This window comes from Podarcis filfolensis, assembly GCF_964270895.1.
Source record: "Podarcis filfolensis genome assembly, chromosome: 6".
Lineage (NCBI taxonomy): Eukaryota > Metazoa > Chordata > Lepidosauria > Squamata > Lacertidae > Podarcis > Podarcis filfolensis.
The window spans coordinates 45,763,087-45,778,134 of NC_139609.1; the positions used below are offsets into that span (position 1 = coordinate 45,763,087).

The following is a 15,048-nucleotide window of genomic DNA, read 5'->3' on the forward strand; positions in this document are numbered from 1 at the left end:
AAGTAGATAATATCTGCAATTCTGAAGCTATGCGCTCTGGCGTAAAGCCATTGAACCCAATGTAACTACTCTGGGTAAATGGGTAAACAATGGCAGACTGTCACCTGAGATGGGGGAGTCATTCCTTCTGTAGATTACATTACACTCTCTGCTGCACACTTCTGTATGTTTCATTTTGGCTTCCGCACAAGTGAAGTGTAACCTGTGACCCTTCCTCTATGCAAAGCCTTTGGACAATTTCAAGTGGCTAAATCAAAGCTGTCTTCGCCACCTTTCTCCCCTTCTTCCCTTTCTGGTGTTGAGAACTGGTGTCATTTCTCTCTCTCACACACACACACCAACCCCCGCATCAGAAACTATCAGAAAATAGTTATTCTTGCAGTTGGAAGCAAAAGTGGCAAGGAGAAATGAAGGAGCCGTAAATAGTGTAAAGAAAATGACAGCCTGCTTTGTGTCACTAACGCTGGAAAACAGGTCACCAGTCTGAGACGCTTCTTGCGTCTTTATTGCTGCTGCTCAGTATTTCATACTTTTGATTTGTGTTTACCTTGATTTAGCTGATGTAGCAACACCCCCCCTCCCCCAGCAATCACCGTCCAATAATGCCACATTTATCTGAGAGAAAATGAGATAATCATCATATGGCTCAGTATTATAGGAAGGGTAAATTAGATTTGCTCTTACCCAATGGCATTTTATTGCTACTTTTTATGCTCTGTAAATAGAAAAGGGGCAGATTGGAGCGATTACTTTACAAAAATAAAACCTTCTACCACCAAATGCAATTTTAAGTCACTGGGGAAGTAGGTAACCTTGAAAATTGAACTTTGCATAAGAATGCAGTGGAAAAACAGGGAAGCATCAATATTTCTTACTGAAGAATGTAATTACCCATGCCTTTTCCTCTGTCACATTCATTCTCCACCTTGGTCACATGGCTCCTCTCTTAAATATGATTCTGTGCACATCTACTTAGACTCACATTTCATTTGAATGTGTTGTTTTATTTACTCATGTATTCAGATTAGTTGTCCTGCCTGCCCTGTGCCAAAGGCTCAGGGTGGGTTTACAGCACTTTTCAATCAAACACATAAAATCCCTCTAAAAACAAGATTGATAAAATGCTGTGATACAAATATGCTCAGGCTTTGCCTTAAACAAGCACACATGGTAACAACTCAAGGCCAGCTTATCCGCCACAAAGACCGATTGCCTGTCGGGGCACTTAGTTCATGAGGGTACCAAATAGCCTTTTGCTGGTAGGATGGGAAAGGAAGCTGGCATATTTTCAGAGAGGGAAAAAGGAGGATGGAAACAAGGGGAAAGGATAAGGGAAAGGATCAGAGCTCAAGTTTGTAAGGACTGTGATATAAGAGAGCGTGAAGATTCACACCAAGGGAAAAGGTTCACGTACAAGTTATTTCTAACCACTGCACCTACTTGAGATGCTAAGGAGAAGCAGCTGCATCTCCTCAGTATATTGATAATGCACTCAAAAGCACCAGCTGACACCACTCAGCAGTTTTGTGTCAATGTTAAACACAACCAGGGACAAAATCAACTTCTGCAGAACCCCACATTGGAAGCTCCACAAGACTGAGGAGCACTCTTCAAGCACCACCTTCTGGGGGCAGCTCTCCGAGTAGAATGGAATCCACCTTCCCCCAAGAAAACTTCCGCAATGGCATGGTTGATGGTGTCAAAAACTGCTGAGAGAGCAAAGAGAACCAACCTGGTCACAATCCCTCTGTCTCTCCTCACAAAGCAGCAGAGTGGCCAAGGCAGTTTCTGGGTCTTAACCCCAGTTGAAATGGACACAGAAAATTAGACAATAGATTTTCAGGTATTTCTGGTCCAGGGAGGATTTCTTAATGAACGACTTTACCACCATCTCCATCAGGAAGAACTAAAGTAGCAAGAGTTGATGCTGTAGACATTTCAACTTATCCTGATCTACCCAAAATCAGGCTAGTAAAAGAAAAGATTTAATTATTTATTTTTTAAAAGCAGGCTCTAAATCAGTCTGTGAAATATTCAGAATGAATTCTATATTCATGGTCAACTACCAATAAGAAGCCCTCTCCTACCTATCCTCAGTTCTCAGTGAAAAGTCAGGCACATACGAAACTTGCAGGAAGAACTGTAACTTGTGATTCTGTTCTCAAATACTTTGCAGAAGATTTTTTGCAGAAAAACTGACCGCCTGTCTGAATTTTGAGTGATTCCATATTTGTAGCCATTTCTTCAGGGCAATGTAGCTTCTCAATATGATGTCCCACATGCTTTCACAAATGTTTCACTCATCCATGATTAAACTGCATTGTGGGCTTTGTACTCCTAAGGGTACGTAAGCAGTTAGTTTTTCATATGTGGGCATGTTTTGCATGTGGATACAGAGATGGGCTCCAAGTGAATGATATTGTGAGATTAGAGATTGTTTAGCATGGTTGTTCACACTCTTGGTACATGCTTGGAGGAGTAGTGCTGGCACAACTAGTCCAGATCTTATGCTGCCAGCGATATATCGTATTTTTTACTCTATAAGACTCACTTTTTCCCTCCTAAAAAGTAAGGGGAAATGTGTGTGCGTCTTATGGAGCGAATGCAGGCTGCGCAGCTATCCCAGAAGCCAGAACAGCAAGAGGGATTGCTGCTTTCATTGCGCAGCGATCCCTCTTGCTGTTCTGGCTTCTGAGATTCAGAATATTTTTTCCCTTGTTTTCCTCCTCCAAAAACTAGGTGTGTCTTGTGGTCTGGTGCATCTTATAGAGCGAAAAATATGGTAATTGCTATAAGGAAAGAGTACTTTCCTTTGATCTGCTCCCAAACTTCCTCATCTTCTTTGTATGGATACATGCAGTCAAACATCAGGAAATGAGCCACTAGAAAGTCTCTAGTGCAGTGAGGCTCTAAAAAAGAAATGAGACAGGGCTTCTTCAGAAGCAAAAGCTTGGCATTTTTAGCAATTCATCTGGATTTGAGGGTCCCTTATCCTGCACCTTGCAGGCCCAGCCCCTGTTAAGCTTTCTTTGTGATGAAGCAGCTCTGAAAGGGCACAGGGCAGCCAGTTTTTGAAAACTTGAAATAATCCCAGTTTCTCTGGCTTCTCTAAAGATGTTGTGTTGTTGAAAAAATATATACACTTTAATAGAAATACTTTCCTTCATTAAATTAAATCTCTAAAGCCCAGTAGCATTTCTAGTGCTTATATGAAAATGCCAGTGGGGATTGGAGATTAAAAGCGGTGTTTTTATACAAGCCAATGAAGATCTCAATAGGAAAGAACACTCTTCAAATATAAATTGCTCCAGTGTTGGAAAAGACAGCTTTTTATATACTTAGCTCCTTGATAATGCAGTTCCCAGCTTTGTTATGATAATGTCTGTTTACATGTATCTGATAGGAGAGTGTTACACATTAACTCTCCATTTAATGATATCTTATTAATTGTGCCAGTTTTATTACACAGATGTGCCGATATACTCGGATTTCACAATAATCATGAGCTGTTGACCTATTTGCATGCAGCTCAAGAGCTTTATTCTCAGCTGAAGGATAGGAAAGTGGAATGTTTTTCATGCACTGTTTTATGTAGACTTCATTCTATGACATACTGGCACCAAATCATCAAATGCATCTTTTTTTCCTTTTTGCATGACCTTCAGGGGGTAACCCACCATCATTTATGTGGAAAACAATGGGACTTGTCTCCTCAGCAAACTTACGTTCTTTTCTCTAATGCCTCTTGTCTTCTTAGGGAACAAATCTTGATGTCTGATTTTTAAAGCTAACTCTACAACAGGAAGGTTGTCATATGAATATGAATAGATACTTAGTGTTCATACCTTCCTCCTAATCTGATTAAGAAAAGTTTCAAAAATATGTATTTTTTAAAATCAAGTTACACACTATATACATTTATGTCCCCTTGGTTATGATTGTTGCATTTGCAATATTCAGCTCCTTATGGGTGAATTTAATTGCATTCTGCGTCTCTCAAGGTTTCATTAGCTTTCCTGTTCCTCTTCTGCGTTGTACTTATTCCCTTCTTTCTCTTCCCCACTACACATGCACCACCCTCCTCAGATCTGTACATGGTCAGATGGCAAAGAGCTTTACGGTGATCTTCTAATGTAATGTGTTCTTTATAGAAAGAATTAAACTGGTTGATTGCTAAAGCTGCAGTGGACCTGAGGTTGGCTGTTATGTCTGACTGTGAAAAGGGAAGCTTTTCATGGATTTAAGCTGTGCTGAGAAACCATTAACATTCTTCCGCTGTATTGTATTGCATGCAGATCTCCTTAGCTCACAAGAACGGCTTTACAAAGTGAGAACAAAATTAACAAGACGAGAAACACTTATGTCCACACAGCTGAAGTGTAATAGATTTATTAGAAGGTCTATATATGTAGGCACAATAGGACAATGGATTCTGCAAGCCAAAGACAATGCTAAACTAAATCAATATTCCTTTGGCTATTATTTTAAACTCAGGTTTTTGGGTTGAGATTGTATGCCCTCCCCCCAGTAAAATCCTTACTTTGGCACAAAACCTGCTATCTGTGGAATTGGGGTGTTTGTGAACCCTGCTTTATTGGGGTTTCACCTGTCTTCACAGGATAGATTTCAGATTTGTAGTCTTAGTTCATTAAAGCCAATGGATATCAGAAAAGAAAATTGGTATAGAGATGTATGAACACCATTATTTATTTTTAAATTCCTTTTTTTTTATTTCACACTTTCTCAGGACAGCATACATGGCTCTTCCCCTCCCCATGCATTTTATCCTTACAACAGTCCTGTGAGCTAGTTTAGTCCAAGAGTGAGACGGGCTCACAATCACCCATTGAGCTTCATGGGTAATTGGTGAGTTGAACTCTGGTCCCCTGGTCCAACTCTGGTCCAACATTTTAACCCCTACATCATGGCTCTTGGGATCTCCTGAAAATGCTTCCATATCAGCACAACATAAACCAAGACAGTTTTATGCTGGCCCTGGTGTTTTAAAAGGAACTCTGCCAAGAATTCCAACTAAGAATCTGTCCTAGGATAACACATCATGGGCAATGTCTTCTGCTGTCTGCTGGTCAGCATACAACAGCTGCCCCAACACACACACACACACACACACACACACACACACACACAGAATGAGACACAAGCAGCAGAAGCATAGATTGGAATAAAAGCCACAGCCTTAGCTAGGGTGGCCATATGCCCAGCTTCTGAAGGGCTGTCAGAGAACAGTCCTTTATTTAGAGCTATAGTTTGGTTTAAAGATAACCATAAGAAGGGATAGCAGGAGGAGGGGCTCTTGAAATTGCCCATCAATATTTAGCACTGGGACAGCAGACTGAGCAGGTGCACAGGTCACTTTGTCAGCCTTCCACACTATGGTGAGATGTATTGTATTTCTGTTTAAATTATAGTAATTACTTTTATGCTTGAATCAATGTATGGAACGTGCAAATTTAATGCAAAACTGTCTTTCCCCTCTTTTCTGGTGATGCATTTCCTTTGTGTGTGCGATACTTAAATGGCCACTCTACCGTTAGCTAGACAGCTAGGTTTATTATATGTTGCTGGTCCTTAACTTGCACCAGGAAAAAAGTTCCTCTCGTGGTCAAGAGCAGTAGTAGTGGCAGGGGAGGAACATGAAGTGGCCTTGTATGCTAATAGCATATTACTACTTTTGTCACAAACCCAGAGAGAGCCATCCCTGATTTGACATTAGAACATACGATCTGGTCTTGTCCTGTGGTGGTTCTCTGAAATTTTTGGATGTTCACCTCACACTCCATTATATCCTAATATCCTGGAATTTGAAGGAGGGGCACCACAGTGGGACCCTGCATGCTTTATGTGGGGCCAAATGACTGTGGGTTTTTGTTTCTTTGTTTTTCCAAAACTGGAAAGACTGAACAGCTCCCCTGATACCTCCGTGTTTGGAGGGCCTTTCCTCTCTTGCATATGAAAAAGCTACTTTGTCCCAGAGGTGCAAAGAGCATAACTATTCTGGGAACCCTGTTTAGAGCTATTTTCATGATATGTAATAGGAGCTCTGCCAGAGGCTCCCCCCTTCCCTTCTGTATCCGACCCTCCTCTGTCATTTTCTCTTTTTTCCCCTCTTGGCGTTGACCACATGTGCCTGATTTTGTAAAATGGTATTATGAATGGTCATGTTCTGCTAATGTGTTTTCTTTTTCCTTTATTTATTGCTTATTATACGTTTTTATAAAACAAACAAACAAACACACACCCAATAAACTATGCATTAAAAAAGAGAATACTAGTGCTAGTGCTAGTAAATATGCCTGGCTAGATTCTGCCTTGACAAAATCAGGCATCCAGTTTTCCATTGCTTTTTTTCTCCTTTCTTTCACAGCATCTCTCCACTGACATATCCCATCCTTTAAATAAATGATGGCTGTGAACAAGGCCCTTGGGCTTCAGCATGCTGCATTTATTTTATTAATTTAGTTCTTGCTGTGCTAGATTATTTTTCCCCCAGACTATTAAAGCTGCCTTTGACGTTAATTAAAAGCTCTCCCTAGGCTGGTAGACTTGGGTTTTTCCTTTCCCTTTTTTAAACACATTTTGCTGGGTAGGCTTTTTAAAATATTTTTTTTAGACACATAATTTAATATTCTGCATAGCCTGTTTGTGTGTTTTGTGTGTTTGTGAGTGATAGAGTATGCACAATAATCTGCATTTTTATAGCTTCATTTATCTGGACATTCGTCCTGTAATTATAACCCCTTGACATTTTGTATTGGATTTTACTATATGACCAAACTCTAAGGCTGAAATGAATTTAAAATAAAAAAGAGCTCCAGAGTAATCAAAATCTCCTTTCTTGTTCATGTTGTCATCGCATAGTAATAGTTATTTAGGTAGGTCACTAAACAGGCAGTGACAGCATTAGGAATGCTATAAAGGCAAAAGAGATGTTCCTAGTGAATTGATGCCCTTTATTATCTTTCTTGATGACCACTCTGAAGACCACAGGACACCAGTAAGAAGATCCATGAAGTCCAGGACCCTGTGACCCACAGTGGCTCATCCATATGCCTACAGGCTTGACCTGAAGGCAATTGTCGTCTTCTATGTTTGCTTTCCATCATCTGGGATTCAGTAGCAAATTGCCTCTGGGTGTGGAGGTTCCATCTAGCTATCCTGTGTGCTAATAGTGAACTCATTCTCTCAGTTTCAATCTCTGTGGAGCCAAATTGTCATCATCCATGCACAAGAGGGAGGTATCGGCAGGCTCCAGGAAGCCATAAAGTTTGCATCAGTGGTCAGTGCAAAAAAGAGTCACCATGGCTATTGGAAGGGGGGGACGGACAGAAAGGGGAATTGGGAATGGAGTTTCCCTGAAAAGAGCCTGGTTGACTGACACCTGAAACAGAAGCATTCCCCACTGCAACATTTTCTGACAGATTTCTTGGTATGAATTTGTCTAAACCCAATTTTCCTGGCACAACTCATACCTGGCAATATATTTCTTCTGCCTGCATTTTTCCCCATGTACAATTACTGGCAAAACTGTTGTTTTTTGCCCCAGACTGCACTGCAAACTCCCCCAGGGCTGAACTTCCCTCATAGCACCTTGCACTCCCTATTGGTATGATACACTATCAGGGAAAACCTATTATAATAACGCGACGTATGCTGTGCATTAGCAAGCACTGCATACTTGGCTGGAATATAAATCCTCTGCCCCCTTGCAGGACCATGTTTCATCTTCAATATTTCATTAAGTGTGTGCCCTGCAAAAGTTCAAGCCATTCAACATGATCTGATTGATCTCTGAAACACAACTGATAGTGGCAGTGAGAGGGAAATCTAATTATGTTAGTGTAACTGCAGCATAATGAAAATATGCTGCTCTGCCATGGCTTCTGTGATGTCATTTTTAGGGTTGCCATATGTCTTCTTTTCCCAGGACACACCTTCTTTTTCATGGGTCTGTAACATGAGAGTTGTCATAGTGATTCATAGTTAAAAGTAGAAGTCGGAAAATGTGTCCTCTTTTTTACTCTTCGAAATATGGCAACCCTAATTTATCTAGACAAAACCAATACAGCTTATGACCTTCTAAGCTGAAGGAAACCCCCTAGCTACGCAATGTGTTTTGTTAGGGGCTGGACAACTGCCCCATAATTGCAGTTCTAGGTGACCGGGCACACAAGGAGGGAGGAGAAGAGCTTTATCAAATCTTTGATTCATGCAATCCAACTGGATGGGTTTTCATATAGGACTGGTCTAGACCAGGTATCAAAGTTTTGCTGGTGTCAGACTATTAACATTATAAAAATCTGATTAAATTGAGCATCTGTCCTGGAAGTGAAAGCCTTTTGTACTGCATGACAAGCCCTAGTACCAGCTGGTGAACCCATGGTGACCCACCCATCAATATAATAAAACCTACTAACTGGGGGATCATAATACAAATGGAACAATCCTGTACATGGAACACACATTGATTATTTATGTATTGTAACTGGTGCCTACAGTACTTTCTCGAAATTCCAGATGTGCCCACTGCTCCAAAAAGGTTGACGACCCTTGCAAGTTAGGAACCCCTTATTATGTATTGGCTGGGAAAGCTCATGGGGCTTCATCAAGTTGCTCTGCATTAGGCAGAGCATGGCTGACAATAAAGCCCAATGTTGCTCAGTGCTGGGGAGAAACTCTGGGATCAAGCCCTCCTTTTCTTGGCGCTGCAGTCTATTTTCTCCTGTTTCCAATAGTACCAAACTACAACGATCGAGGCTGGAGAAGAAAGCACAAGACAGATCAGTCACCCTTCAGACCTGTCACTGCAAATGTTGGGGATACCTGGTTCCAGAATTCATCCTTATTATGTGGTGTTAAGTGTACCAATACTATGTGACATGATGTGGCAGCCAACTAGACTCAACCGTTTTCTTGGGGTGGTGGTGGTAAAGTTAAGTTAATCTGAAGTCAAATCGGCCTAGTAGTAGATATTGCTGACCCATCTGTGTTTACCGATCCATATTTTAATCACATATAACAACTAGTTGCCCAAGATGGTGATGCACATCTGCATCCAAAAATGAGCACAGATACTTTCATGAGTCTTAAGCAAGCATTATGATGCACATCTGCACCCATATGCACACCATATGTGGACTTGGCATCCATGTTGATGGCACATGCAAAAGCCTGATTCCACAACATAATCTCTTTGCTGGAATAGACCACGGTATTTAGTATTCAAGGGAACAGAAGACACATACTCAAAACACCTTTCTTTGGAAAATATCATCTAAATAATTATGCTTTGGAAAAGAAATGGCTTGAATTGTATGTCCTGAATATTATTTCCCCTCCCACTCTTGCTCTAGTACTACATCAGATGACATTTTGAGGATATTGGGATTGGTTTTTTGGAATTTTGGGATTATACATCAAATGCAAGCAGATGATCTATGCCTTTGGGGAGGCATGTTTTTAATGTACCACTTATCTTTAGCATCAGAAGCTGCCTTTCTTTCATCTCTGAGGGGCATGGGGGTTTATCTGTTCTATGGTCTTATAAAAAGCAAAGCTGGAAAGGGGGAAAGAGAGCAAGCAAAGGACTTGTCTGCTGAACTATTATGCTTACAGTGAGGATGCAGGCAGGTGACAATAAATGCTGTGTGCTGCACCCTTAATTGCACATTACTATAATCTTGGCTGTTGGAATAAAATAACATGCCACTCATACTCCTCTTTTTTCTATTCCATTCCATGGGAAACTACATTCCAAAAATGCAGATGCTTGTGAATAATCTAAATGCAAAATCCTGTCCAGAGGAAGAGGGGGGTGGGAGGAAAAGCATAAACCTAGCAGCTTTTGTGTGCTAGTTAATTTCCTTTCCTTGCAGGGGCATTGAGCATGACAGTGTCAGAAAGCACAGATGCAGAAATGTTTGCTTCCAAGACTTCATGCAGATTAAAAACAAACAAATAAGAAGTGGGGAGGGCAAAAATCCCCTCTCTCAAAATTGCTTTGCCATTTCTGACTTTCTGTATTTGGAAATAATTTTACCAGAAGATATTGCTGGCCTTTTGCTTGACAAGAACATTCCCTTGCTGGGCTATTAAGTTGAAAACGCAGTCAAGTATTAACACTGAAACAGTTTGCATAATTTCGCCCTCTGTATGGAACACCTTCAATAGGAAAGTGTGAGGGAGAAGTACACTATTTCCATTAAAGGAGGTGGGGGGAATGGGGGGGGAGTGGTATTGAGTAGTTCAAGGGCTGGCTTGTTCCTCTTGGATCTAAGCAGATCAGCTGATTTTGGTCTAGAGATCTCAGGCTGCTGATCGGCTGCCTGCCAAAACTGCCATCGCAGTTCACTTTCTCGCAATCCATTGGAAACTCTTATCTTTCAGATGGTGCAAAAAGAAAAGAAGAAAAATAACAGCTAAGTAAAGAGATCACACATAATATATTTACACTTCCAAAATCCCAGTGTCACAAAGATTAGTGGCAAGTGGCTTCAGCCTATGACTTCCAAATGTCTTTATAAGATTTATTTGTGTTTACCTGTCCCTAGTGGATTCTCTCTCTCTCTCTCTCTCTCTCTCTCTCTCTCTCTCTCTCTTTCTCTCTCTCTCTCTCTCTCTCTGTGTGTGTGTGTGTGTGTGTGAGAGAGAGAGAGAGAGAGAGAGAGAATGTGTAAGATGGTTTATGTGGGATTCAGCCCCACAAAATTTAGTGGGACTTACTTCTGAGTAAGCAAGTCTAGGACAGCACTGTAAATGCTCCATTTCTCTTGTTTGATCATGTTTGTCTCTATGCTTTTCCTCTGACCGCTCACCAGGGCTTAATAAACTGCATATGTGGATGGGAATGAGGCAACAGATGTGCTAATTTCCTGTCACTCTGTCTTAGAAATGCTGCACTACATTAAAGTGATTTTGCAAATGAAAGCTAAAAGCTAAGCAAAAGCCCCTATCTATTTTCCCTAAAGATGATTATAGCGTTCTTTATGTTCCCTTAAATGACAAACCAATTTGTTACCTGCCTGCATAAACATTTCCTTGCATTAGGACCAGAAATGTTTTATTTTTATTAGCCCAAACTTTACCTTTTTATGAAGACACAAGGGCGCAATAAAATTAGCGTGCAAATATAATGCCCAATTTGCATTTTCCCCCTATGGTCAGCAGAAAAAAGCGGAAGAAAATCAATTGTCTATTAGGTCAACAGCATACACATCAAGAGCTCAAATTAGATCATTGTAATGGCTCTAATTTTCAGACTGCCAGATTAATATGAAATGGTTGGAATCCACCTCACTTTCACAGGAACATTTGAATTTCAGCAGGGAACACAAACCGCCATGGGTTTTCTGTTTTGAATGCCTATCCTCAAATATCTGGGATGGCAGATTCAATGACATGTTCTGAATGCATAATGAGTATTAGCATTGCTAGTGCAACCAGACAATATTATTTTTCTGATTGGATTGAAAGCCCGTCAGCTCTATCTTTTGGCTAGTTCTCAGCGTGATAACAACACAGCAGAGAAATGAAACTAAATGAAAACAAACACCCGGTAATTCTACATATTTCTATCTGTAATGAAAGGTCATTTATGCAACTGTGTCACCATTTCACTTTGGCAGATGGACAACCCGATCTTCTCAGTACATCTGCATAGCGTGGGTTGCCAGTGCCCGGGTCTGTGCAGCGGGCGGGGAGGGAAATGGTGTGTGCACATTCAACAGCCTAATGGGCGTCTGCGTCACTCAGGAAATCACAACTACAGAGATAAGAAAAGAAGAGCTGTTACGTTGTCTAGAGAGGTCACTTCCTGGTTTGCATGGAGAAGCTGTTTTCAATGGAGCCCAGCAACAGAAGCGTGCAGCTGCATTGAGGCAGCACCGGGTGTTACGCCCCTAACAATGTTGGGGCCCCTAACAATGTTGCACCCAGGGCAGCCACCCCTGTGCTCCTCCCCCATGCTATTGCATCTGAAGGCACCGTGGCATGAAGGAGGCAGATTCAGGCAGTCAGCAGAGCAGTCTGAGGGTCAACCTGTTATTGATGTGTCATCTTTCTTGAATAGCGGAGCTGAATTGTGTGTGTGTGTGTGTGTGTGTGTGTTGTTCTGTGCTGACAAGTGGCACAAAACAAAAACATTTCCTTTCTGTCTTTTCTCTCTCGTCCACATCTCCTTCCACGTTTTATAAATATCTTGTACATTCCAGCATCTACCTATCACATTTCTTATCTTCCTTCATTTTCTTGCAGCCTGGCTACTGTCCCAAAATAGAAAGGATGTGTTATCTTACACTGAAGTCAATAAAAGAGACGATTCCCCCACCTGCCCCAACAGATATACCACTAACAGTAAAGACAAGACTATATACAGTATCATTTATTTTATCCTGAGTTCTGTTTCTTGGTAGCAACATTGTCGCTTCCTCATTTTTTTCATTTAAAGGTGTTATAGCCAGTGAGAAATGTTATTGCTTCATATATAAGAATAGTGAATACACACACACACACACACACACACTTACTTTTGACATTTAAGACACATGGCAGAGGAAAAGGTTAGAGAAGATACATAACATGCTAAAACATTTCAATACTTGGAAATGTGTATAACTGGGCGTGAAGTTGTAAAATATGTTTTATTAACTGAGTGACTGATTTCCCAAAAAAAATCTGGTAGTGTGTATTCGCTAATGCTACTTGAACTGCCCCACCATGTTAATGAGGGGAAACATGCATAAACTTCATACCTGATATTTTCTAGTTTCAAAATTTCTGTTTATTTTTACATGTTTTTGGGCCTTGAATGTTCCCGCCACACTTGCCATACCCCTCCTGCCACACCACTGTGGTGTGCCACACCCTTTGAGAACCACTGCTTGTCTACCCTGGTGCAGCACTGAAAGCCAGGTGGGCACAGTTGGGTAAGGTCAGGCCCACCCAGTTCACCCACCCAAGTCTCAGTAATGCAAGCCAGATTCCATATCTATCCAAGTGTGGTAATATTTGTCTTCCCTGGTTGCTATTTTCTTCTATCTTATATTGTGTAAGAAGAGCGGATATTTCCCCCTTTAAAGTTACCGTTAAAGGGGATGTGCTAAAGGAAATGTGTTTTGAGAAATCCATTATTAGACTGCCCCAGATCTTTCCTGCTCCCCCCACCCTGCAAACATCAAAGCTGCAAAGCAGAGATCCGATCCAATCACTAGAGCAGTGCCTATGGCAGGGTCCATGCCCCTACACCATTTTCCTGATCACATAGGTCTCATCTTATTAGCCCTGTATTACAGTTTGGCAGCTATATAATGCACACGTGTATCACGGTTTCCATACTAACTGTAAATTAATAGAATGATATACATTATTTAATGGAGCACAGCAGAAAACATAATAAAAAGTAAGAGAAACAAAAACTGTGGCACATGTTACCAACTGATGGTTATTTAACATAATTCTCTCTCTCTCTCTCTCTCTCTCTCTCTCTCTCTCTCTCTCTCTCTCTCTCTTTAACAGTTTGTAGCTTCAGAAACTACAGTTTCTACCTCTCACCTTGTATAGTTCATGGCTAATTTATCTCCACCCTTCTTCATCACTCTGTGCTAATCCTGATGACACTGGTTGATCATCAGTTTTTTGCTGATATTATTATGTTCCTTTCTACTGCTTCTCATTTTTCTTCTAGAGACAGGGTTGACCCCACCAGCTGCTGCTTTTGTCAGAAACATTCTCTTGAAAGATTTCTCTGCCTCTAGGGCTCAAATTTGCACCAGAGATGTGTGATGTTAGCACATCAAAGACCAAATAAATGGTTGGACTACAGGCTAAGCAGTTGTAGAACTTCCTAAGAGACTAAAAGAATACAAGAGAATATTTTCAGGGCTGTTTGGCTAATTGCTTCTGGAGAGGAACTGAAAATGTATTGATAAGTGTTGCTGTTTTCTTTTGGATTTTCATCTTCTGATTGACACAGGCTGGAACAACCATTTCTATTAAAAATAAAAATAATTAAATATAAATTTCCTTTGAATACAACTATCCAGTAGGTTGCCTTGCGGCAATACCTGGCCAGAGCCGCCTGGGACTTAACAGAAGAGTGTTAATAGCCCACAATATGTTTCTATGAGAACTAATTGTTACCCAGGGCTTGCTTTCTTTTTTCCATCTGGAACTCAGTTCTGCCACCTCTCAGGTGGGTGCCATTGCCATTATAAGAGAACATGGGAGGTGAGTCCCGGCTCCTCTTTTTCTAGAAAAATAGTGCTGTTGTTAGCCATTCTCCTTTTAATGGCTTAGAAATATCTGGATTTTTTTTCTACTCACATTTATTGTCCAGCAGCAAAAATCATGTTTGAATTGGTAAAAACAGAATATAAGGCCAGTGCAATTATTTGATGTACACTATGTGCTGTAACTCTCCCATGGTTTAACTTTACCCACCCCCCTCCCCGCCATGGCACACTCTTCTATTGTCTCTTGAGACAGAAGGATGCCAACTCAGTATGCATGGAGGAAAGGGGGATAATTGGCGTGTCTGCCTGTCCCCCCCCCCCAGCACACTTCATCTCCATCAATTAGTGACCTATGTGTGTAGACTCCAACTGTGCAAGAAAAAAATAGGGACAGTCAAGATTTTTCTTTACAAATTTGAATCTCTTACATATCTGACGGTTCTGAAACTCCAATTCATTAAGATAAAATAAATAATGGGGGGAAACTATGCCCTGCATACAAGTACAAAATTTCAGAATTGTTACTATCAATTTTTTGTCTCTTTGTTTTCCTCAACAGTAAACCTTCGTCCTGGAACAGAGCAGAAAGTTGTGTTTATTACAGCCCGTGTGCACCCTGGCGAAACACCATCATCTTTTGTGTGCCAAGGTAAGTAGCTTCATATGACGGCTGTTTGAAATGAAAGCTAGGAATGGGAACTTCTCATCCCTGCATTTGATACGTCCATGGCCTTTAAGGTCCTTAGAGCATCTCCAACCCCTAATGCAGGTGTTCCTTGATTTTAAATTTTAAACAAAGTCT

The 15,048-nt window shown here is 40.9% G+C and overlaps 1 protein-coding gene across 1 annotated transcript in view; it reads left to right on the top strand.

Moving 5' to 3' along the window:
* LOC310765067 (BEN domain-containing protein 5-like) overlaps positions 1-15,048 on the top strand; it is a gene marked incomplete at its 5' end in the record, with an annotated part of 723,703 nt that overhangs the window by 539,277 nt on the left and 169,378 nt on the right. The window contains one exon of the mRNA XM_083619593.1: positions 14,806-14,895. Coding sequence (XP_083475719.1) covers positions 14,806-14,895 — 90 coding nt within the window. The remainder of the gene's footprint in view (positions 1-14,805; positions 14,896-15,048) is intronic.